This window comes from Setaria viridis, chromosome 9 (genome assembly GCF_005286985.2).
Source record: "Setaria viridis chromosome 9, Setaria_viridis_v4.0, whole genome shotgun sequence".
Classification (NCBI taxonomy): domain Eukaryota; kingdom Viridiplantae; phylum Streptophyta; class Magnoliopsida; order Poales; family Poaceae; genus Setaria; species Setaria viridis.
Window position 1 is genome coordinate 15,630,333 of NC_048271.2, and position 26,553 is coordinate 15,656,885.

The 26,553-nt window shown below is 45.3% G+C and overlaps 1 protein-coding gene across 1 annotated transcript; it reads left to right on the forward strand.

The window, feature by feature from the left end:
* The first annotated feature begins 21,786 nt into the window (after positions 1 to 21,786).
* Positions 21,787 to 24,555, forward strand: LOC117836123 (uncharacterized). Its single transcript, XM_034715498.2, has 2 exons — positions 21,787 to 23,011; positions 24,114 to 24,555. The coding sequence occupies exons 1-2, from the start codon at positions 22,061 to 22,063 to the stop codon at positions 24,147 to 24,149; spliced, it is 987 nt and encodes a 328-aa protein (XP_034571389.1). The 5' UTR covers positions 21,787 to 22,060; the 3' UTR covers positions 24,150 to 24,555.
* The last annotated feature ends 1,998 nt before the right edge of the window (positions 24,556 to 26,553 follow it).

Here is a 26,553-nt window from a genome sequence, read left to right on the forward strand (position 1 = left end):
GATAAACAAATTTGTCCTTCAACAAAAATAACTTATTGTTAGCACTTAGACCTGTATCAAACATGAAAATCACAATGTCAACAGGAATTTACCTCAACATCTGTAATTATGCTCTGCTTATAGCCACGAAATAGTTTACTGTCCCATCTTTCAATGTGCAATGGCGCAAAGCTTGGTTTCATTGCTAGATCTCCAAGGTACTGACCAAAAATAGAAGCTGATCTTTCATTTGGAACACCATTTTCATCCGTCCCCACAATTACCTTTCCTCCACGTGACTGCAACAAATCTGAAACTCTGAAATCCCCTAGAATTTGTCGCACCTCTCCATTTGGCCCTAACATGTGAAACATATTGTACGATCGTTAAATCCAAATCATTATGAAAAGGTATATGTTTGTGACAAAATATGTTGAAATTACAGATCATCTTGATTGGCCTTGCAGGTTGCTTGGGCAACCCAGGTAAAACATTATCAATCTCTGGAGGTCCCTGTAAACTGTCCTCATTGACCTGCTCATTGCCTGCATTATTCCCTTGCACAGGTGCTGCATCCTGAACGTCAAGGTTCAAGTTTTGAAGTCGTCGAGGCCTTCTTGCCATAATTTCTTTGGTAAAGGAAAACAATAGCGAATGAGTAGTGGATCAGTGATAGTCGAAATTGTATACCATAAAAGCACTGTAAAGAACTGGAGCAATCAATAGATTGTTTTTCTCATCTATTTGCATAGAAGAACACCTCACATGGTAAAAACATGGCACTAGAAGAGGATCGGGGGAATAAACTATATAGATAAAATGCTGGCAAGGGAAAATAATTTTAAGGAAACAATGTGACTTGTTTAAATCCCCTCACTGTTTCAGGCTTCCAGCTGTATGATGGTGGAAAAAGAATATCACCCTCGCACTAAATTCTAGAACAACAAACTAATGAACCTAACTAAAGGACGATCTGATCTGAACTACTTGAGCAGACTCGTTAGTTAAACAAAAAACTATCACATCCAGGCGGAGGTGGGAATCGCGCGGATGTGGGTTGAGGGGATCTCCATCGCCTCCACGACTTCCCCAAAATCCCTCCTACACGCTGCATTCTACAAACCTTGATAGGACATTGGGAGTCTGATCCGCAACCCTAGATTGATTTTTAACACGAGAAGAGAGGAGGAGGAGATGAAACTTGAGATCACCTGCGCATGGAGAAGATACAGCTGAAGAGAGCGCACGAGTTGGGAGGTGGGGGTTGGAGGAGAGGTGGAGGGGCGCCGGATGTGTGAGGAATTATATTGGGTCCTTGTGCACTCCAAATAAAAAGCGGGAGCAAAAGAAAAAAGAGGCGGCAAGTGAAAAAAACAAAAATGGGAAGATAACTGATGATAAAAAGGAGGCGGCAAACGTAAAAATGAGGCGGGCTAAAATTAAAAATCAATATGGAGAAACAATATCACCAGGCCATAGCGCCGTTGCTATCTTGCTCCACAGTCAGCAACGCCTTTGACGTCTCGAGAAGAACAGACTCCTTCGATGAGGAGCAAGACGATGGCACGAGCTCGCCGCGCGCCAGCGTCTCCACCGTCGATCTCATCTTGTTGCGGTGGTCGAGCTCATCGCGCATCGCCCATTTGCCCCCACGCCGCTGCGGTTCTTGCTGGAGATTAATTGGAAGGGAAACAGAAGGGGAAAGAAGACTCTAGCTAGAGTTCAGATGAGAAAGGAATGGATAAGGATAACAGGAAGCCGTAGATGGATGGATACGGACGAGGGTGGCGTTCCCATCTGAATTTTTTATCGGCTCGGACACTGCGCCTAGGGAACGGCTAGGATGCAGCAGCAAGCCGCTGCTACAGCGGCTGCAACCAAAAGCACGGATGATTTTTTTTGCTTCATAATATGTCTTAGGTAGATTTGCCTCAGGTGGAAGTGCCTTAGATAGCAGACCAAGCAGCGATGTGAAGGATTCTTGAGTCCAACCATGTAAACACTTCTGGTGATATAAGTGGACTAAAAATGACAACTTGGTAAATGTCTCACAACCAGGGTACAACCTTGTGTGTGCATCCTTAAAGAATCTTGTGTACATATCATGTTCTATCCTCATAGTATTATCTTCAGCAGGACTCACATCCTCTGTCATATTATGTTCCATATTTCTATCCTCTGCCACATTATGTTCCATATCTGTAAAACTAGACTGAATATCATCTAGTTCAGCTTCAGACATACTTGGCAATGATTCATAGCTTGCTGGAGCAAGAAATACAGCCTGTAGCATTCCTTGCATGTCATCTAATATTCCATGGCGATTTTCTACCGTAGCAGTCCTTGAGACACCCAAAGTAGGCATGCTTGCATCATTATTTGGAACATGAGCAAATGCAAATGATGGTGGGTCATACTCCTCTCCATGGTGATTCCATATTGTATAACCCTAAAGAATACCATCACATTTCAGGTGTGTCTCAACTTCATCACGATTTTGGGTTACTCTGTTTTCACAATTATTGCAAGGGCATGGTATTTTGCTATCATGTGGAAGGTCACAAAAAGCAAAAGATAGGAATTGGTCAACTCCATCTTTGTAAGCAGGGTCACGTCTTGGTTTACTCATCCAACTTCGATCCATCACCTATGATGATATGTAATGATATAACTAAATAGTTAAGAAATTTGTAGAATTTAGTTTCTAAGTATGTAAAAATAAATATAGTTGAAATGAACTTAACTCAATTATCAATCACACTAAAAAACATAAACAATACTTAAGATATTATCTTAGCCACTTTCATATTTCTGGTTCTTCTACCACTAATAGCACTACAAAACACAATCACTGACATGCTTGTATAATTGGTGAAGGAGCAGGAGGAAGAATCTACTTGCTACATTCTGCAAAAATTATGCATAAAAAACAATTAAAACAACCTGATTGCTAGTTGAACCAAAAATTGACACAAACCCACTCAGACAAATTAATCAGATGCTAAGAAGTTCCAAATTGTAGTAAATCCCCCCAAAGACAGGACATAGGGATGATCAAATGGAAAATGGGAATAGATAAGGCAACAAAGCAACGAAGTGCTTAATGATTTCATACAGAAGATTTGTCTGATTTACACTTACTTTGAAGCAAGGACTTGCTGATCAAACATAAAGGACATAAAGGGGACAGCTTTAATCCATAGGCAGTAGTTTCAAGAAATTTACATTACCTGATGAATGATATCAGGCCTATAGTCAGCAGGATTGCGATTCTGCTTCCTTAATTAGCATGATCATCTGAGTTCAAGATTTGCATAGTCTGCACAGGATGGTAAAAGAAATTGTCAAATTACTTCCATATATGACAATAAGTTGTTTAGAAAGGAAGCTTTGTCAAAATTGAGCATCCAGATGTACTTCATGTACTGCAATATTGCCCTTTAGGTCTGTGGCATACAAACCAACCAAACATCAATACCAATAACTTCCACCCACATGCCCTCTGCAGCTCTCTGCTCTTACTGTTTGTTAAATTTTTATAACTTATATCTGCATCAAATTTATAGCCCTTTGGCACACAAGAACTGCACCAATCAATAGATTATTTTTCTCATCTATTTGCATAGAAGAACACCTCACGTGGTAAAAACATCGCAATAGAAGATTTAGACATTCTACAGAGTTATAACTCACTTATACAACAATTGGCTATTTGTAAAGTGGTAACAATTCAGGCAGGCAGTATTGCTAGAGACTTGCAGTAGAATTAGTAGAATTATTTTTCATATTATGACACATCTTCAAATCCACAGAGCATGTGCAAATTAAACTGAATCTGCACAGTGTACATATTGCAATGACTTGACAAACCTGTCGTTGGGATAGCTGCACATGACTCTAGGCTTAGCACTTAGCAGTAGTTCTTTTTTTTAAAAAAAAATGTGTTGTAGCTCTGTAGCGTCCTTTTGCCCCCTAAGTTATTTATTCTTCTTGCCTCTGTTCCAAGCAGAGGATCAAGTGGGGAATAAACTATATAGATAAAATGCTGGCAAGGGAAAATAATTTGAAGGAAACAATGTGGCCTGTTTAAAGCCCCTCACTGTTCCAGGCTTCCAGTGGTATGACGGTGGAAAAAGAATATCACCCTCGCACTAAATTCTGGAACAACAAACTAATGAACCTAACTAAAGGACGATCTGATCTGAACTACGAAAGTAGACTCGTTAGTTTAATAAAAAAACCTATGCAGCACGGATACGGATACGTATGCAGCACGGATACGGATACACGGATACGGCAATTTCTTAATATCAGTTGTATCTCTGGATCCCACACTACCACTAGCAGTAGCACTAGCACTACCTGCACTACTCAAATTTGGAGATGCCATACTGGACAAAATCAAAAAAACTCTAATCAATAATCACTAATCAGGAAGGGGTAATGGCTATTGGCTAAGTTCTAAATTGGATTGGGTAATGGGCTAATGGCTCAGTTCTAATCAGTGAGCAGGGGCTCCTTGTCGCTAATCAGTACTCACCTGAGCAGGGGCTCCTTGTCGCCGGGCGAGGGCGGAGCCGCGGAGGCAGCCTGCGGCCAGGGGGAGGGAGCCTGCGGCCGGCCGGAGGCGGACTGTGGCCGGCTGAAGGGACCGAGGGAGCCTGCGGCCGGCAGCTGCGGCCGGCGGGAGGTGGAGCCGCGGAGGTGCTGCGTGAGGCGGAGGCGGAGGCAGCCTGCGGCCGGGGGGAGGGAGCCTGCGGTCGGCGGGAGGCGGACTGTGGCCGGCTGGAGGGACCGAGGGAGCCTGCGGCCGGCGGGAGGTGGAGCCACGGAGGTGCTGCGTGAGGCGGAGGCGGAGGCTGCGCGTGGGAGGAGGCGGCTTGCGCCTGGGAGCGGGAGTAGGCCAAGTTGTGCTAGTGCTATTGGGCCGGCTGGGCCGTATCTACCTGCGGAAACGTGTCCAATCACTAGTTTTCGGCCCAAAAAAACTGGGATACGTGGATACGGCACGAATACGTATCCGGGCCGTATTCGTATCGGATACGTACACTAGTAGAGAATTGGGCTTTTATCCGGGATAAAAGGGGTCACCCACGGCCACAAGTCACGCGATTTTTCACGTGAAATATGCGCGTGCGCGGTTCGTGAGATTTGAACCCACAACCTCCAGCCTCGCGCGTAGCTTTCTTGCCATCCCACCTACACACCACATCTGACTATGTAGGGGATACTATCCTTTTTGTATTAACTCGTGGGGGACCCTTTTATCCCGGTTTGAAACACCAACCGGGATAAATGACCCCCTTTTATCCCGATTGGTATTACAAACCGGGATAAAAGGCTCTTGACCCTTTTATCTCGGTTGGTGTTACCAACCGGGATAAAAGGGGGGTCTTTTATCCCGGTTGGTGTTTCAAACCGGGATAAAATGCCTCTCAGAGTCTTTTTTTCCCACTAGCCTTTGCAACCGGGATAAAAGGTCCCGGTTGGTGAGCCCCCCACCAGTGACCGAGTTTTAGTCCCGGTTGGTGAACCTTTTATCCCGGGCCAACTTTAAACTGGGACAAAAGGGGGCGTATGGAAAGCCAATTCTCTACTAGTGGTATCCGATACAGGATACGCCCCTATCCTGACGTTTCCGTGTTTTAAACATTTTCGAATCCACTTTAATTTATTTTTTTAGCATGCCACTTTAATTTCTTGACGAGGAGCGTTCAATCAACGTATCTAGAAGCGCTTCTACCCTGATACCTGTATGCCACACTTTCTTGAGACGTGTCAATACCATCCAACAACGTATCTAGATAATAATCATAGAAGCGCTTTTATCAAAACGTGTCAACAGCACTTTGAAATCGTATCTGAGTTGCAAGTTTTGAAGCGCTTTACTAAAGCGTGTTTACAACCATGTCTAATGACGGGAGCATACAAAATATAGATACGCTTTCAATAGCATAGCAATCCAAGCGTGGCTACCACTGTGTTTTGTTGTAGTGTGGGAATGGTCACAAGGTCGCTGTGCTATTCCTTTTTTACTCTAGGCCTTGACTCAAAGTTTTTTTTTGGAAACTTAAAACAGTAGGAGCACTGCCATATCATTTAAGAGGGAAAGAAATGGCCAGAGTTACATATGTGATATTAAATAATTGTGCTGAAACTCTCTTCTCTAGTTAAACAATAGTGCTATCAGTGCTCTAAGCAAAGATCGGTGCTCCACATGCTCTCTGACGCATGGCAATTTCCTCCTTTATCATACCGAACACCCTCTGAGGCATGGCCTGAATTCCCTCAAAGACGCGTCGATTTCTTTCCTTCCACAGGTTCCAACATGAGTAGATCAGTACAGCAGCTACTACTCTCCTTTTTTCCTTGGTCACCATCTACATTGACATTCGCCACCACTCTCGAAGACCAACGATCAGTTGTAGAGGTACGAAGTTGTTCATCCAGGAATGGATAAGTTGCCAGACCTGCGATGCATATGGGCATTGGATGCAAAGGTGCTCGGCCGATTCAGCCGCCCCTTGGCAAAGAGCACACAATGGGTTACATGGCCAATTCCTTGCTATCCATCCGTCAGCAGTAAGAATTTTGCTCTATAGCAGTAGCTAGGTGAAAAATCTGTGTTTCCCTTCCACAAAAGCCTTCCAAACTGCTTGAGACTCAAAAGTGCAATAGGATCCTTTGAACTGTATTGCTTAGGCTAACTTAGCACTGTAATCTCCATTAGATGTCCATCTCTACAAGATATCATCCGGAGTATTTGTGAATTGATTCCTTGAATGAGATCCCAGAGAGTAACAAATTCAGACATTTCATTCACAGTGGTCATCCTCCATAAACCCCTTGTCCAATTATGATCAGCAACTTTCTCATATAATTTTCTTTGTTTTCTCCAAGCCAACTTATATAGATTGGGTGCAAGGTCTCTTGGGACCTTGCCATTCAGCCATGATGAGTTCCAGAATTCAGTCTTGTGACCATTTCCCATATTCACGATTGTGATGGCTCTGAACAACTGATGATCCAAGTCATTGGCAGGAGCTTCAGTGCCCACCCAAGGACAGTCAGGGTCTTTCCATTGGTACCACAGCCACCTCAACCTTAGTGTCCTGCTAAATCTTTTCAAATCAAGAGTACCTAATCCTCCAGTCTTCTTTGGTCTGAGTACATTGGCCCATTTGATAACATAGTGCCCCCCCATTAGCCTCAGTTTCCCCTTCCAAGAGAAAGTTTCTTCTGATCTTGTCTAGTTTCTTTATTGCCCACTTTTTCAGTTCAAACACAGATAGGAAATAGACTGGTATTGCTGATAGAATAGAATTGACAAGCATCAGCCTCCCTGCCTTGTTCATTAGCTAGCATTTCCATGTTGGCAGTCTTGCTGCAACTTTGTCAATGAGAGGTTGAACATCAATCCTTCGCGGAGCTTTAGTGTGTAGTGGCAGTCCTAGATAGGTGCAAGGGAAAGATTTTACTGACACTGAAAGCTTTCCAGGATTTCCTCTAAATTGAGGCTATCACAATGTATTGGATACATTGCGCTTTTGTTCCTATTAGTGACCAGCCCAGATGCCAAACCAAATTCCTCTAAGATCTCACTGACCACCTTTACCTCATCACTATTTGGGTTTAGGAAAATGGCTACATCATCAGTGTACATGCTCATTCTTGCTCTGACTGCCCTATTCTGAATTTGTGAGAGCATTCCTTCACTTGCAGCAATACTAAACATTTTCTGGAGTGGCTCCATGGCTAGTATGAACAGCAATGGGCTTAGAGGATCTCCTTGTTTTGGCAGCCCCGTTCTATACTTGAACCATGTCCCTCTTGAGCCATTCAGTAGCACTGATGTGGATGCAGTGGACAACAATGTTGATACCCAACCTCTCCATCTTGGCCCAAAACCCATCGTTGCAACACCTTCATGAGATAGTCCCACCCGACACTATCAAATGCTTTCTTTATGTCTAGCTTCAAAAATAAGGTGGCTCTCTTTGCATGGTGCATTGACTGAACTAGGTTTTGGGTGAAAATGAAGTTATATTGTATGCTTTTGCACTTGATGAAAGCACTTTGTGTTCTGGAGACTAAATCACCCAAATGAGGGGATAGTCTGTTAGCCAATAGCTTTGAGATAATCTTTGCAACACTATGTGTCAAGCTAATTGGGCTGTAGCTGCTCAAATTCTTTGCATCAGGACTTTTTGGAATTAGAACCATGTGGGCTTTATTCAGTTGGTCAACATGTTGTCCATGTTGTTGATAGAAAAAATTTATTGCAGCCATGATATCCTGTTTGATAATGGCCCAGGCTATCTTGAAAAAGGCTCCTACGTACCCATAAGGTCCAGGAGCTTTTTCAGAAGCCATCTCAGAAATAACCTCCCAGACCTCTTCTTCAGTAAAGTCCTCTTCTAGTTTGTTTTGTTGCTGCAATATAGGCAGTTGTATTATGTTTCAGTCCAATGTGTGAAATCTCTGTTGTGGCTGACCAAACTGTTTGCTGAAGTGCTGGAAGATATGCTCTTCTTTTTTCCTTAGGTGTATGCTTCTCCCTTCAGTTTCTAGGTACTGTATGTAGTTCTTCCTTCTTCTGCCATTGATTTACACATGGAACAGTTTGGATTGGGTTTCTTAAGCTTTGATGTGTGTTAATCTTGATTGTTGTTTGGCTCTTAATTTCTCAATGGCTGTCATTCCTAAGATTCTTCTTTTAGGTCTCTTTTTAATTGCACCTCCATATTACTTAGCAGCCTGTAGTCCTGGACAATGTCAAGTATGTCCACTAGTTGCTTAGCAGCACACAATAGGAGTCTATTTCTTCCAATTTTAGATCTAGCCCATTTCTTGAGATTGTTTCCTGTTCTTTCCAATTTTATGTGAAGCCTAAGAAAAGGATTGTGTAACTGCATTTTCCATTCCCAAGACTCCTTCACAACGTCAAGGTACCCCTGCAATCTTGGCCAAAAACTTTCAAATCTAAGCCCTCTGTAGCATCTCCCTGTAGCACTTCCAACAATAAGCAATGGGGGCAATGGTCAGAAACAAATGAGGATGCTGCTTGTAAGGCACAATTGGGCAGCATTAAGTCCCATTCAATAGTGCAAAAAGCCCTGTCAATTCTTGTCTGAGTGACATAATTGGACCAGTTATACTTTCTCCCTCTCAACTGGAGTTCCTTCAGTTCCAAAAGCACCCATCAGCCTTCTGTTTAAGTTGTTGTTGCTCTTATCCTCAGCCGACAGAATCATGTTGAAATCACCAATGATCAGCCAATTGTCAGAGATTGTTTGCTTGATTTGTCTAAGCTCTTGTAGGAACATCAGTTTTTCAGCATCTCCTTGAGGCCCATATACCACTATAATCCACCATTCAGTTCTGGAGGTTGTTGCTTCAATTTTAGCAAAAACCATGCAATTCCCAATTGATGATTGTGTGATCTTGTAGTAGTCTTGGTGGACTGCTAGCAATGCACCTCCATGAGTTTGTTGTGCTGGTAGGAAAACCAAATTCTGAGTAAATTGCTGACCTAGAGTCTCATTGACTATCTACACATCAATGGTCACCATCTTTGTTTCCTGAATACTTGCAATTGTGCACTGAGGTACTAGGTCTCTGACCACTCTTCTCCTTGCTGGGTTATTTAGACCTCACATTCCAATTCAGTACCAAGCATTTTTGGCTATTCATGTTGTAACCAGAGTAGCACAGACACTGCCAACCTTCCCTGACCTTAGATAACAACTAGGCTCGAAACCCCTTCTCTGAACACAGTGAGGAAAGGGACACACAGACACCCCCCAGGACTCTATGCTAAGGGAAACACTCTTACAGATGAACACACACAAACCCACATACACACCCCCAACCCTCAAGGATGAATAGGGTACACATACACTGGGACAATCTTACATTTGCAACAATCATTACTAATACTAAACAAACACACATAGTTACTACCCAGACCATACACTCCCCCCGGACCACACACTTCTATGCTTCAGCATCAATGGATAGGGCCCCAGCACATCAGCACCATGTCCATCACCCAGCCCAAAAGTCTCCCTGAATTCTCCCACGACATGCTTCTCCAGTGGTGTAACAAACTGAGCTTTGAAGTTTGCACCTGCCGTTGGGTCCGGCGTCTTCTTTTCTTGCAAAAACCCACTCTTCCTCATGAGCAAGGCAGTTGCCTATTCTTCCATTGTCATCGTCGAGTTGCCCTTGCTTGCAATTTTGGCGCTTTTCCTTGATGTCGGTGTACCAGGGTATTGTAGCTGCTCCCCTTCAGTTGTTTGTTTTGGGTTAGTTGTCGAGGCTGGTTCTTTCAGAAGTGGGCTAAGTAATTTCTTGGAGAATTTAAGTCTCCTCTGAATTGCAATGTTGCCATGCTTCTGTTGATTCTTTTGCTTAGAACCTAGGTCCTCCTCCTCCCTCATCAGTATTGTGTCTTCATCTGAACCCTGTCTGTCAGCAGCCTGATGGATTTCAAATGCTTCTGGTGGGTGGATTGCAAGACACTCTGAAGCCAGTCCAAGAACCGATTCAGTCTGCACTATTGCGAGTCTGATTCCGATCACTGTAGCTGGTCCAAAAACAGCCTCTCTGTTACAGAGTCCACTGTAATTCAGACAATCCTGCTCCGTGTGCCCTGCCTTTTTTGTAACCATCGGGTCCATGCCCTGATAGTCAACACTATCCCTATGGATGATGGGGCACTCCACCTCTCCTCTTACAGTTTCTTCGTTCATCCTTGGCGAGTTCACGCGTCCTGTCTGCTGGACTCTTTGGTCACCCTGCTGCCTACACTATACAACTACCTCCTCTCTCATTGGGTCCACTGCTGGTTGCTGCCGTGTCAGATTTTCATTAACAAGGAACCTGTCTACTGCACCATAGAAAGCAAGCAATTCCTCCTGCCCAATTGAATCTGTCTTTGTCCCCTCAAACATGTCGCGCAGCCCATGCCGTGGGGTATGCAGCAGCACGTGAACCGGCTGTTGTTCATCGGCGTTGTGCCGGCGGCCGCCATAGCCACTGGATGAGCTACCTCCATACCCTCCTACCCCATAGTTGTGCGGGATGTCCCTCCATGTCACCGGAGGCCTCTTCCTGAAAGGCCGGCCACCAAAACTGTTGGCTCCTCCCCCACCTGGCGGCGACCGGTCCCGGCGTCCCCCAAGGCGGGCGTGCACCGGAATGCGGCCACCTTGCACTGGCAACCTTTCGCCGTCCGGAACACCTGGGTACCAGACGAAGTGGTGCTTCACCGGCCACTCCTCTAGCTCATCATCAGGGATCCCATTGATATCACTTTCATAGCTACCATGAGAGGGACTGTTGGGGAGTGGAACATAGTCCAGGACATGGTCTAAGTGGATGAGGACATTATAGTCCAGAGTGCGTGCAGCTTCATTGCGGACAATAGGCAATCCAGAGGATCCAACCCTCATGTATGGCTCCTCAAGCTTCAATGTTCCTTGCTTGGCCAGCTCGCTAGGATCAGCCATCCATACCTAGAGATTGAAGCACGAGCGCTCCACTTCCCTCTCAACTTCATAGTCAATCTCATCAATGAACGAGGGAGGATTGAAGAGCTGTTTTACCGTCTCAGTTTGGAAGGCATGATTGGGGACTCCCTCCAGGCAGACTCGTACCCTGAAGCGCAGGAAGCCCGCGAGGGCGCGGGCGCGCCTGCTCCAGGGCATCAGACGGATGTCGGTGTTCCCCACCGGCAGCACTCCCCACGCCAGTGCCGTGTTCCTCAGCTCTGGGGAGCCAAAGTGCAGGATGAAGGTTGCAGGGCCCATGGCCTGAACGTCCAAGGCGTGCTCCAGGATGCGTAGGTGTTGTAGAACATCCCGTAGCACATCACCAGCTCCCAGCGTCACCCTTGCGTCCATCTGCACTCCCATAAGGACATGCAGCTCGTGTTGTCGCTCCATGTCCCTGATGTCTTGGGAACGCGCCGCGCAAGCCACCACCCGTTGCTGGCGGTTCTCCAACGCTCCCAGGACAAACTCAAATAAATCCATCTCCTTCTTCCTTGACATCTCCTTCCGCGCAACTCCTGATGCACACGAGCTCGCCGGCCCATTCCATTTCCACTGCGTGACTGTTGGCATGCTAGTCTTGCAGTATCTCTCCTTGTGGCCGGAGCGTGAGCACAGAATGCACCTTGGTAGGTCTCTGCACTGCGTGATGCGGTGGTCTAAGGCAAAGCAATTGAAGCAGTGCCGACCCGCCTTGGCCTTCAGTAGCACAAGTACCTGCCCTTCAACTGGGTGCGGTCCAAGTCTATTCCAGACCCCTCCGGACCTACCACAATGAATGTTGTGCATCTTCTCACAAAGCCTGGATCATGCTGGTGTCCGGTTCTTGGCGCTCCTCCTATAACACGAAGTTTCAGATCATATGGCAGCTTCCCCTCCGCGTTCTTCGGTGCCGGCGTCTCACATTCCACATCTATGTGCCCCATTACTCCACATGAGCGTCCAAAATATGGTAGCTTCTCGTACTGGGCATCAAACCATTCAGGAGGGTCATTCTTCATCATCTTCAGTAGGATGCCCCGCCTTATAGGTTTCCCGACCTCTATGGCCCACTCGCGCCCTGAGGAACGGGCCACAAGCCTTCCCATCACTGTCCACATCCATCTTCACCACATCTCCCAGGAGCCTCATGGCACGTAATCCCCGCTGCTGGTTCATCCAACCCAGCGGCAGGTCAATGATACGTGCCCAGATCTCCATCCGATCAAAGTGAATTTCAGACGGTTTCAGTTTGTCATCATATTCGCGCAAGATCACTGCATGCTTCCCAACCACCCATGGAGAGCCGGCCAGGATACGCTCCTTGTCCTCCTTGCAGCCGAACTGATCTGCCACAAATAAGTTATCGTTCCTTTCACCGATCGAACGGATCTTCAAGCCAAACGGGTTGCCCCATGCTTCATGGCTCCAGAGATCGTACTAACGTGCAGCGCGCCAGGGGATTCTGATCCCTTTCATATATAGTGAGCATGTGGGATGTCGATCGGTAGCCCATGTATGATTAACCTACACTATACTCGTCGTCGTCGATTCTTAGGTGGTGTTTGCTTCAGCTAGGAGAGGGCTGGTAGCTGTTACGGTGTAATGACTAGCTAGCTAGCACCTTTGGTTTGGTTACCGCTGGCACAGGCAGCTAGGAGTCGACTCGCGCGACGGGCGATTGATTACGGGATGAGCCAACCAAAACGTCAAGGAATGTTATTAGCGGATAGCGCTAGGAGCCGATAACGTACGATCCAGAAACACCAAACCAAACACGCACTTAATTGATACAGAGAACATATATACAAACGCTTCATTAAGAGGGACGACAACACAACGCTCCAACGGAGAAACTAATAAACGAAACGAACAACAGAGGAAAAGGAACGAAACGAACAACAAAAGATCTAGCATTACACAGGGCGGCCGGGCAACTGCTTGCCTGTCATCAACAACGCGAACAAAGGATCCTGGTAACATCGCTAACAGAATAATGAGCTTGGTGCTCCTACTACTTCTTTTTCTTGCCCTTCTTCGAAGCCGACGGTGGCTCTCGCCGCGGACTCTTCTCCTCGTCACTGCTCGAAGAGTCACCTTTGCCATCTTCCTCATCAGATACGTCGTCTATGTCTGCGACGTTGATGGTTACCCCTAGAATTCCATGAACAAGCGGGAAGCAATAATGTCAGTTCGACATTTGAAAAGTAAGAAATGTATAGGAGTAGTGGCTCAAAGTAAAATCTTATTACCAGGGAGCTTCTTTTCTTCCTCCGTTAGGTGCGCATTGTACTCTGCAAAGAAGTCGCTGCTGAACTACTCCTCCTCATCATCATCCTCGTCATCTTCATCCTCAGACTCCTCCTCCTCGACTTGGTTGCGCTCCTTTCCTCCCCTCTCTTACCAGAGCCTCCTTGCCCATCCATCCTAACCGTGTGTGTGTGAGAGAGAGAGAGAGAGAGCGCAGTAGATAGATGAAGTGTCCTGTTCCTTTTATAGGCTGGCGTTCTATATACGTACGCTACACAAGCACCAGCAACCATGCATGCCAAATACATGCTACTGTAGCCAAGCAAGAAGGTACCCCCGTTAGGTACCTGATGGGCCCAGCCCAGTCATACCTGGCCCATATAAGATAAATACTAGGGCCGGATAACGGGACAAGCCTGGCCCATCTTATGTGTCCTGAGTCCTGACGGGTTTGAGACGGTCAATTTTGAGTTATGCAAACATTGATAATGTTGAAGCATTGGCACTGGACGAATTGGTTTAGGTTGTTTTCCAAGTGTTTCAGTGGATCATCTCCAACTCAAATCCAAGGGGGGCAGCGGACAGGAATTGGTCTCCAACTTCCATGTGTTTGGTTGGCAAAAGGATTTTATATTCATGCTTGGCTTTTGCTGTTAGAACAGAATCATATGTGACGCCGCATTATGAGTTCTGAACAACCAACGCATGTATCACATAGAACTACGGTTGATCCATTTTTTCAAATCAAAGAACTGTCCAATAACCACCAATACAGACGCTCAACACTCTCAGGCAGAAGTAGCTACTTCCGAAATTAAAACAGGACTAGAGAGGTTACAAGATCAAGGCTCAGAAAGGACTTCAGGGAAACATCAAACAAGCCACATGTTGGCAGTCAGGTCATCATTTCCTTATGCTTGAAAGTCTTCAGACCATCATGCAACTTTTAGAACTAATTTATGTGCTAATTTCACAGTACAAATCATGGAAACATTATAGAAGCCCAATTGCCCAAAGGAATTGAAGTTTTGATAAGCGCGAGTTAAAAGTAAATCTTATTGGCACCAAGCATTCAAAAGGAAAATTACTCAAACCCACTAGCGTTGCTAGGATTACAAGTTTTCTCATAAGGTGGACCAAGGATAAATGGGATCATCAGGAGATATATGAGGCACCCATGCGTAGATTCAGCTACATAGCTTCACCAACAGTGCTTTGTCAACCCTTTCTGCGAATACAAATAACAGGATGCAGTGAATTAGAATTTGGAAATAAAGGGATTCAAATGCAGTCTGGAATAGTAATTATTTTGATAAGTACTGACATCTAAAGAAAAAATGTCATGAACCCATAGAATTTATACTTGCATGTGCACAAATAAAAACTGGCTTCATCCGTAGATAAATGGAGGACAAATCTAAATAAGACAAATGAAAGTAGGATTGAAAGAAGAAAATAATTGGTTAAACTTGATTAGGTCATTGATAGTTTCAACTTTGCCAATGGAGTCCTTGGCTCAACTCCTATCCAAAGGTCGGTCCTTCAATCAACTGTTTTCAACACTATCAAAGGTTTAATTCAGATTCTAAGAATTTCATGTGGTATTCTTTTGCATTTGTCGTGCATAAAATGTTGCAGACGTACTGCCAGACTAATGAAATTTTAACTAAGAATTTGCAGTATTTGAGTAAATAATGCTCAACAAACTCCAACATTGAACATTTATTTCTTCGTAAAGGGCGTACCCAGTGCGAAAGCTCCCACACAAGTTGGGGTCTGGGGAAAGGAATTCCTAAACAGCTTTACCCTTGCAAAATTCTTTTAAAATTGTACAAAGAGGTTGGTTCGAACCCAGAACCTCCGGGCCACAAGTGGAGAGTTTTACCACTGCGCCAGGTCCGCCCTTCTATTTCTTCATACCATGCAATACAAAAATCAATGTTGTCCTCTGCCATAATCCATGGATGCAGAAGTTGAGTTTTTACGCTATCATTTCCAAGAAAGTCAAAGTTATGTAGAGTGACAGAGATGCTTAGAAAACTAGAAATAAGGTTCCAATTCTATAATACCATAAAACTTCTACAAATCCTTGGTCGTATTTTCTTAAGAATACAACAAAAGTTGCACAACTCATTGATGATTGTGAATTCATTCAAATGAAACAAAAGTAAAGCAGCCTAAGAGTAATTACAAAGTAGGAGGGTACCTACCCCAGATTAGGATGGGCTAAATGGCCAGACCAAACTTTCATGGCAGACAATAGGACAGAACTTGATGTCATGCTCTGGGATGTTCTCAGTGTAGATTGTTTCTATTTCTGCTGTCTTGGGGTCATAGTAGCCCAATGACCAACCAGCATTAAGCAAAATCCGTCCATCCTCTGGATCAACAGCCAATGGTATAGAATTCTCCAACAAGTAATCTGGCAAGAACTTCTCAAGCTCTATATGATACTCCATTAACCAAGGGCCACAATCTTTCATCATCCATACATCAAGTGTGTTCGCACTTTGATCTGAACAAGCCACACAAAGTGCATCCTGAAGCTGGACGATGGTCATATTCCCAGTGTCATGGCTGCATGGTGGACCTTGCATGACTTCAAATTCCTGTGTCTGAACATCAAATGCCACAATTTCACATGTTGTAGAAACTGGTCCAAGATTTGGCTCTACCATCCAATAGATCTTGCCATCGACGAATGTGGGTGGCGTGCTAGCTACTGGTCTAGCAGGAGGGTCTAGTGGATGCCATTGCTCGTGATTCGCATATCGCATTTTGCATTGCAGCTCATAATACCTTGTTTCCAGGTTCTTCTCTTTGTAGGTAATACGCACCACAACATGCTTCTCAATCTCCGAGTTGAATCCCAACACAATGCGGCCAGCAAAGAAGGTGCCATCATTATCGTCAAATGATATGTGCTTACAGTACCCTATGGCAGGATTGCATATGAAGTCCCAGAAAGCGCAGCTCCCCACATTAAGGCCATGGACATGCTGGGAACATACAAGATTGGAAATCAAGTGTGGTCTAAATCCATCTGTGAATCTCTCCAGATCCATATATGAACCAAAGCGGGGATCCATGATGAACATGATCCGAGGGCTCTTATTCAAGTTTGCATGAATAACATGTGATTGGACTAAGTGAATTGTCATGATCATTGCACGCCACTCCCGGCAGACCAAGCTCAACTCCAAAACAGAGCATGCCGGTAGCCACTTGAGGATATCAAACCAAGCTTCAGCTGTTGGTGATGAGCAAATCATCTCTTCAATTGTGCGGCCTACGGAGGAACAAGACTCTCATACAAACCTAGTGCTGGGATATTGTCATCCTCACATTTGCCAATGATGGTCTCCTCTGGTGTGAATAAAATCTGCGGGGCATTGCCATCTCCGTCTACTGCAAACACCTGGCAAGCACCTGTCCCGAACATGATCTTTTGTCCACCATCTGAGTAGTATATGCCTAATGGGGCAATCTAGAGCGAATCCAGTAGCGTGCGCTCACATTCCGACCAAACATCCGATATAACCCGAACAGTCTACGGATCCCAACACCTCCTTAGATATTTTCTTGTCTAAGCAAATGGAGAGCTGTCACATGGACCAGCAGACCCGAAGCATAGGGTCTCTGACGTGCGACTCAGCCAATAACGAGCACCGTAAATCTTTGATCTGACGGGTAAAAAATTTTTTACTGACGTGTCCGCTGCAATTGAGCTTGAACCTTGCCTCATTTGTTATATTCTAATTCGTATGGTGGAGTGGGGATTGTGTGTGACTTGATCGGGCCTACATGGACTAGCCCTTACCGTCTGTCTGTCCTTGGTTGGCCCACTAAGCCCATCCAAGCCGAGCCCATATGTTCTGATCTCTATTTACTTATTTATTAGTTCATCATCACAAAAGAAAAAGGAGAAAAAAAACATTTCTGGTCTCTACCGGCTGTGCACACTCGCTTTGTACTCCCTCCGTTTCAAATTATAGGTCGTTTTGGCTATTCTAGATGCATAGATATTATTATGCATCTAGACATAGGGTATATCAAGTGCATAACAAAATCTATGAATCAAAAACCAAAACGACCTATAATTTAGAACGGAGGGAGTAGTTGAGAAGGCAAAAATTGATTCTAACATGTATCCTCAAAATAGTGAAACTGATTCCAAATTATCCGTCTGCCGCACGCTGGAAAGAATTAGCGCTCTGAGTTGTTTGGCAGCAATCGCTCCAGTGACACTGTATTTCCTAAGCGTAGACAAACAGCTCACATTTGCACTTGGGGATTGAAAATGAAGGCAAATTCCATTCTTTCTCCGGACGGTCATGGAACTTTTAGGATTACAGATATGCTAATCTAGCAGTAAAAATCACGGTAACTTTCTTAAGACTTAAGAGTCAGAGACATTGAATCTAGTAAGAACTGAAGATGGGAACAATTTGGTTGACACCACGCATTAAATAAGATGAACATTCAAGCCCACTAAACTCTCAGACTCAAGCTTGTTCACAAGACAGACTGACAATTGATGGTGCACACAAGGGGGCATCCACGTAGAATCAGCTACAACCTACCGTAGCATTGCCTGTTGCCACCAGAGTTCAGCCTTCCTTTCTGCACCACACAAATTGACATTGGCAAATCATAATTTGGTAAAGAAGAAAACACTATGTCATGAAATAGGTATAACTAGGATAACCACTGTTAAGTGCTAGTGAAATAAAATTGCTCCATGAATTGCAGGAAGTTATTACTTAAAGTTTGTGTGAACCTGAATTTCAAACTGACAAACAAAAGGACACATCTATTGTAACTGAGTGTCAGATACAAAGAAGAAAGAATAGGTAAAACATGACACTAGAGTAACCATAAAGAAAACAATTTCAACTTTGTCACCATGAAGTCCTCAGTTCAACTCTTCCTAGAAAGATCTGTGGGTCGTGACCATTTTGCTAACCTCAGGTCTTTCAATCAACTATTTTCAACATTACCAAAGGTTCAGATTTAGATCACTGAGAGTTGTTCTGTTTGTTCTGTTTAGATTACGAGAATGCCAATCACAAAGGTTACATCATTATCAATTGTTTGCATTACTTGAGTATCCTGTGCTCATACAAACTCAGAAGATATTCAATGTTTCTTCATACTGATATATTTCATGAAAAACCTTATCAATATTATGTTCTGCAGGTAATTTGTGAGTGTACAAGTTGAGTTTTCATGCAATCATTGTGAGTGTACATACGAACATGCAAGTGCTTTACATATATAGATGCTTAGAAAACTACGATCAATGTTCCTGACCATAATACTATACACAACAACACTCAGTGGGACACATTTTCTTGTAGATTCAATCTAAAGTTGCAAGATTATATTAATGATGATTAAAAATTCCTTAAAATAAAACATAAGGGGGCAAAAGTCTAAGATCCATCACAAAAAGAACAGGCTAAGAAATACTTACAAAGTTGGAGTACACCTACTGCAGATTAGGATGGGTCAAGTGGGCTGACTAAACTTTCATGGCAGATAATAGGACAAAACTTGATGCCATGCTCCAGAACATCCTCGGTGTAGAGGGTTTCAATTGTTGCCGTACTGGGATCATAGTAGCCCAATGACCAACCTCCATGGAGCAAAATTCGTCCATCCTTTGGATCAACAGCCAATGGTATAGTATTTTCTGACGAGTAATCTGGTGAAAATTCACTGAGCTCTATATAATACTCCATTAACCAGATGTCATGATCTTTCATCATCCATATATCAATTGAGTTCATGCTCCCATCATAACAGGCCACACAAAGTGCACCTTGAAGCTCGAGGATTGTCAGACGGACACAGTCATGCCTGCATGGCTGACCTTGCAGGACTTCAAATGCATCTGACTTGACATCAAATGACATGATCTCAAATGTTCCAGAAAGTGGCCCAAGATTGGGCTCTACCATCCAGTATATCTTGCCATTGACGAAGGTGGGTGGAATGGCAGCTACTGGCTTAGGAGGAGGGTCTATTAAATTCCATTGCTTGTCATTCACAAATCACCTTCTGCACTGCAGTTCATAATATCTTGTTTCTAGATTCTTGTCTTTGTAGGTAATATGCACCACGACATGTTTGTTAATCTCCAAGTCGAATCCCAATCCAATGCGGCCAGCAAAGGTGTCATTGTTATCATCAAATGATATGTGCTCACAGTAACCTATGGTAGGATTGCATATGAAATCCCAGGAAGCACAACTCCCCACATTAAGGCCATGGCAAGGCTGGGAACATACAAGATCACTAATCAAGTGTGGTCCATATCCATCAGCACACTCCTCCAGATCCATATACAAACCAAAGCGGGGGTCCATGATGAACATGATCCGAGGGCTCTTATTCAGATTTGCATGAATAGCATGAGACTGGATGAAGCGATCCGTCATGATCATTGCATGCCACTCCCTACAGACCAAGCTCAATTCCAAAACAGAGCACACCGGTAGCCACTTGAGGATGTCAGACCAAGCTTTAGTTGTTGGTGAAGAGAAAACCATCTCTTCAATCGTTTGGGCCATCGGAAGAAGATTCTCCTCAAATAGACCTAGTGCAGGGAGATTATCATCCTCTCAACTGCCAATGATGGTCTCATCTGGGTTCAGTAAAATCCGAGGGGCACTCCCATCTGGGTCTAATGAAAACACCTTACAAGCACCTGTTGCAAACATGATCTTTTGTCCACCATTCGAGTAACACATGCTTAATGGGGCACTCCAGGCGACTTAAACAGCATGCGCTCAGGTTCCAGCCAAGCACTCCGGTCGATGCAAAAAAGTGTCTCCCACCGGGCTTCATTGTAATCTCGAAGCACGCATACATGATAAGGATCTTCACCCTCTGGCTCTCCATAGCATATACACAAACACCCATCTAATTCTGTCAGCACTGACGCCGCATTCTCAAAACCTTACGGTGGCGACAGCGAAAACCTGACGGTGGCGACAGCGAACCAAAGGTCTCATCGCTGATGTTAAAGGTGGTGATGCCGCCGCCATCACTGCAGATAAAGTGCAGATGCCCATGTATGAAAACAGCCGGGTCCTTCTCCATCGCGGAGCACAAGGGAGGCTGTGCAGCACTAGGCCTCCAGTACGCAGGTTTGTCAAGGACGAACACCTCGTAGTTGCAGCTTGTGGGCGTCATGCCATCTCCACCTTCAGCGTTGGAGAACAAGCGCACTACTTTATGCTCCTTCCTCACTGTGCAGTAACCAAGGCCATAAGATACTTTAAGGAATAACGGTGGCGCATGGGGTTCAAACGGTTTACTCCGGAAGATCCTCTTCAATGGCAACACCGCTCCCGTAGAAGGGTTGAAGACAAAGTAGCCGCCTTTGTGGGCACAGCGGATCAGGATAAGGCCACGGCAGGGCTTGGTGAGAGGAACGGCTGCGCCGTCCGGAAATTTGTCTGGCATCAGCTTCTCGACGGAACTGCATGCCGGGCCGCCAGGAGTAGAGGTGGCCGTCGTAGGAGGCCCCCACCGGTGTGAGCAGCAGCCTAGGGTGGGCCGGCTGGTTGGCTCGCCGGTAGTGGAGTTCGACGAAGTAGGGAGACGTGAGCGTGTCGCACCACGCATGGGAGATGCATCGGAATCTTCCCACCGACTTCGACGACAGCCTCGCGAAGATCTCCGTGAGGACCTCCGTCGGGAGCGCCGGGGCACCAATGTCGTCGTCCTTCATAATCGGCTTCGAGGATCCCTCCATTTTGCCGAGACGAGCCCGCCGGCGCTCGGCGCCGAGGCGGCGCACTGGATTGAGTTCCACGAGATGGAGAATTGAATCATGGATCAATTAAGGAGGATTTTTTTGAGAGAAAGAGGAGGATTTTCTTTTTAGATGAACGAGGCAAATGGGCTTAACGGGCCATCTAAGCCCGTGTAAAATGTCAGCCCACTACGGACGGAACGAGCCGACACAAGGCCCACCACAAACCTCAGCTCTAAATGGAAAAGGCCCACAGCACGATCTCGGCTCAGACACCACTGCCGCGCCGCGACACGCCGCTCGCCGCTCCTATCCGGCCGCTCCCCATCAGGCCATCCCGGTGCTCCACCGGTGAACATCGGCGCCGCGTTTCATTCCGAGGGTTAGTTTTCTCCTCGCGACCCTTGGTTTCCACCGGATTTCTAGGCCTATGCACTATGGTTGAGAAGACAGCAGCAGGATTGGAACTTGGGAGTGAGTAAAATCGAGTTGTTCTGGGCACAACCAGCTTGCGCGCAGGTTGTATGAGGAAATGCCCCTGCGGCAGCTGCTTCTCCAGGCGCGGTGGCGGTGCTCGCCCTCGCCTAGTCTGCCTCAGCTCCCCGGGTTCCTCTTCCTCTGCCGCGCCCTCTCCATCCTCCCGTCCGAAGCCTCGGCCACGCCGCCGCAGCGCCGGTCTCCACCTGTGCAGGTTCGGCTGCCCCAATGCTCGCCTCGCTCCAGTTCCGACCCTCTCGGGTCCGGCTTCCACATTGATGTGGTCGATTCCGATCTCTGGCCAACATCATTCGGCTTCCCTTTGGAGGCCGCACGGGGCAGCGAGTACCAGGATGACCTCCAACGGCATGACGATGAAGAAGTGCAGGATTTTGACGATGAGATCGATGACATGAGGCATCGTAAGAAGCTGTTCTATAAACTGGACCGGGGATCCAAGGAGTATGAGGAGAACAATGTGACCTTGCGCCGCAGAAGGAATAGGGACAAAGCCAACGCCAAGAATCCAAAGGAATGCAAGAATGCGGAGCCTGTCATGTCTGTTTCTTCCAGTGTTCCAAAGCTGAAGCCAAAGCGTGCAGCACTGGAGGACGATGCGGTTGAGGTGAAGCGGGAACGGGTGCCAACGTTCAACCAGATGACTGATCCATACCACAAGCCTTTCTGCCTTGATATACATGTCACCAAGGGGTCAGTGCGTGCTTGCTTCGTGCACCGAGTGACCAGCAGGGTGGTGGCCGTTGCGCACTCCATATCAAAGGACATGAAGTTTGATCTGGGTTCAAGGAAGGGTAAGAGTATCAAGGCCTGTGCGGCTGTTGGCGCATTGCTAGCAAAGCGTGCGATAGAAGATGATATTCATAATGCAGTGTATACACCAAGGAAAGGGGATAGGATTGAAGGAAAAGTTGAGGTTGTGTTGCGTGCAATAATTGATAATGGAGTTGATGTGAAGGTGAAACTGAAGCAAAGAAAGCCAATAAAGGTATTCCGTAATTGCGTATTGTTACATTCTTTCATATGGTGCTGAACTTGAGTAGAGGCTGCTGTGAGTTTCTTTAATAATTATTTTCTCGTCAGGTGTACATATTAGGTATAGTGTATTGCAGTACTTCAAAATACTATTTTGTTGATGCTCAGGTGTGTTAGCTCGTACACAACTGAAATTGGGGCCAAGCTAGGGGTAAAACCATGAAAATGCAAAAATGAACAGTTACCTAGTGAAATTTAGTTCCAAGTTTTTATGGAACTGCATCAAAACATTTGTTTATATGCATACATAATATATACTGTTGTATTCTAAAGCCATTTTCTATTTCGATGCATGAAAATAAATTCAATTTGCTAAAAGGAAGGAAAAGGCCAAATCTTAGGTTTTTGACAATATTTTGACACTGGTAATTATTGGCATGGTTAAAATTATACTACCTCCGTTCGTAATTAATTGACGTTCCCGACCAAACATTTGCACTGGAAGCAGGCAAAAAATTTCGTCGGAACGTCATATAAAGAAAAACAGAGGGAGTAATAAGCTATGATGAAGTAAAATTTTCAATTTCTGAAAAGAAAAACTGGTGGATAAAAATTAGCCTTTTATCTATAGCATGAATATCAACCTTAGTTTTATGTCTTTTCCTTTGTCACGAACACTTGAATTTATCTTGTAAGACCTCTCTCATGTATTTTTCTTTGTGACTTTCAAACCCTCAGCCCTCTTTGGCCTTTGTTTTTTCAACAACACATCCATTAGAGAAGTTTGCAGCATGACAGTAGAGAGCCTGCAAACTCTTGTCATGCTGTACAAAACGTGGGCTTCTGAGTAATGCCATCTTCAAACTAACACGTCTGCTGCTTTTGTGGTCAAGCTTTTCGAACAAAAGATATTTTAGTTTAACTGTTGCTGAATTTACAAGCTAGTTAGGACGCTTGTTCAGAATGTTGTTCTAGTAAACCAATTTCTCATCTTCATCCAACATTGTAATGCTGTGGCCTTTGGTTGGGAGTCATCAGTGCACTGTTTCTATGGCAATGCCGCCATTAAGAACCGACAATGCTTGACCTCACTGTTCTTTTACCCTTACTTACAGAATACACTGGTGGTGCAGCAAGATCAGTCCCCCTGATATGGTCAGGTATCGTTCAGAACAGCTCCTAACTAGCATGAGCCAGTTGCTTCAAAAGGCACCCAAATTTATCTGGATAACTGACTGAAAGTGACACGAGCAGCTGATGGAAATGTGTGCAGTTCTGCATGGTTAATGTCTGCAGTCTGTACGAAAGGGTTCTGATGGCCATTTGTGCCCATTCGGTTGCTGACAACTCAAATTTCAGTAGTGGGTAATTCATATCCCTGAACTGATGCACGCAACTTTTGGAGTTATAGCATGAATGGGCAATTGAGCACTCACTGACTCACAGCCACAGTTATAATGCTACTTGTGCCATGGAAACAAACCTCTGATTGTACCTGAGAATCGGAATGTTAACCGTCGACTTGTTAAGTGCTATCAGAAACTTGCGTTCCTTGCACTTCTCTTCTTCTCCGCGAGCCTGGCGCCGCCGTTCGTGGGGCCTAGCGTGCAGAATGCTTCCGGCTCACTGATGGAGGCATGGAGCCAAAAGCCAATCCACATCCACCCCGAAAACGAGAAATTTAGATATTTGACATCGAATTCGAAATCCTCACTGTTTATAGCCCTCAATTCGCGAGCCTTTTGAAATATAACATCGAGCGTGCGAATTCTTCTGATTCGGAGGATTTCATCTTCTTTTCTCTATTTCACTCATTTTCCTTTTCATTTTCTATCCCTTGTGAATGGGAGGGTTTTACCTGTGTGCCATTATGAAAGTTGGGTCTAACCTCCATACCCCTAAAAAGTTCGTCGACACCTGTATGCCCAAGTGCATCTTGGTTTGTCCCTCCATGCCATTCCGTCCCTATTCCGTTCGGTTTTGGCCGTTTGAGAGCTCTTACAAGCGGGCCCCGGGCATCGAAAATGTCCAGTGTACCCTTAGTCTCTAAGGGAGGTATATGCGCGGAGGCCGTGTTGACGAATTTTGACCGGCATCTCTCACTCTCCTCCCACTCTATCCGTTGCCGAACCCTAGCGGCGGCGGCGAAATCGTAGCGGCGGCGGTGGAACCTTAGTCAGTGGCGGCGTTGACGGGTGGGGCGGGGAGAGAAGAAAAAGACGAAGCCCCCGTGCATGGATTAGTGGATTGACACGGCTTCTCATGGCGGGGAACAACGGCGTCGGGGATCGACCGGATTGGCTTCCAGACGGGTAAGTCAAATGCTTCCCCCCTTGGCTTGCGGAGTACTCTCGCTTGCGTGGTCTTAGGTCCCTTAGCCCTGCGTCTGTGCACCGTCACCATGCTTGTAGTGTTGATTCCCTGCTCCTTGTTCATCTGTAGGATGGACCCCAACAGTAGCTACAACTTAGAAATCCGGATTGTTGCTCACAATTGTCGGACTCGGTGGTACGAGCTGAGCAAAGTTGTTGATGCTGACCGAACTAACTTCAGAGACCTGGTTGCTGAAGTTGTTGACAAGAATCCTCATGGCTATGGAGACTTAGTTAAAGTTTTTTATTACTGCATGGACACTAAGGTCAACATCCAAGTCTGTACTGACCAAGATTTGCTTCAAATGTTTGAAAAACATAAGGTTTCGAAATGCTGCTTCCTCACTTTTGCATATCATAAGCCAAGTGTTGATCCTCCTATCATTCCAGTTTGGGAGTTTGGTAGCAGTGACAAATCTATTGATCCCCCAGTGACCCCTTCTATTGCATCCCCAATCCTAGGTGAAGCAAGCAACAGTACACACACACAATATGGTGAACCTGAAATCTTAGCTAACCCAAACCCAATCTATGAGCATATGGGCATTGATGATGAAGGGCTATATCTTGACCTTGGTCCCAACTACCCTCCACCTCCCCCAAATCCTAAAGCTGGCAATAAAGGACGGGAAACTGAGACCATATCTAAGGATGAAATCTACTCTGAGTCAGATGAGAGTTCTGATGATGAGTCTGATGAAGAGATGGTTACAGATAGAGGCCCTGAACCTATGCTTGATGTCAATTACGACAAGAAGAACCCACCTATGGACGTAGGCACTTTGTATTCAAACATGAAAGCATTTAAGATTGCTTTAGCTTCTCATTCTGCTAAGCATGAGTACCATTACTTAGTTGAGAAGAGTGATCCAGGGAGGTATAGGGTGCACTGCAAATTCAAGGAGGAGCTTGATTGCCAATGGAGGATTCATGCTTCAACTTTGAAGGATGGTGTGACAGTTAAGGTACATGAGTTGCATTACTTTTTGTAAATTCCAGTTGTTTTGCAATGAATCATCAGTTGTTAATATGCATTGGTGTTGACTGTTTTGCAGGTGAAAAAGAACCCACATCCTCATGATTGTCAGAGTGCTAAAAGGGTTGGTGTGTGTGTAGGGATCACACAAGAGTGGGTCTGCAGTAAAGTGGTAGACTGGCTGAAGGAAGATGGCAACATTCGGAT

Bases quoted from the DNA above. Each gene is read 5' to 3' on its own strand.
- LOC117836123 (XM_034715498.2), top strand. From the start codon at position 22,061: ATGCCCCTGCGGCAGCTGCTTCTCCAGGCGCGGTGGCGGTGCTCGCCC. The intron at 23,012-24,113 runs GTATTCCGTAAT...CCTTACTTACAG, and splicing joins AGCAAAGAAAGCCAATAAAG to AATACACTGGTGGTGCAGCA.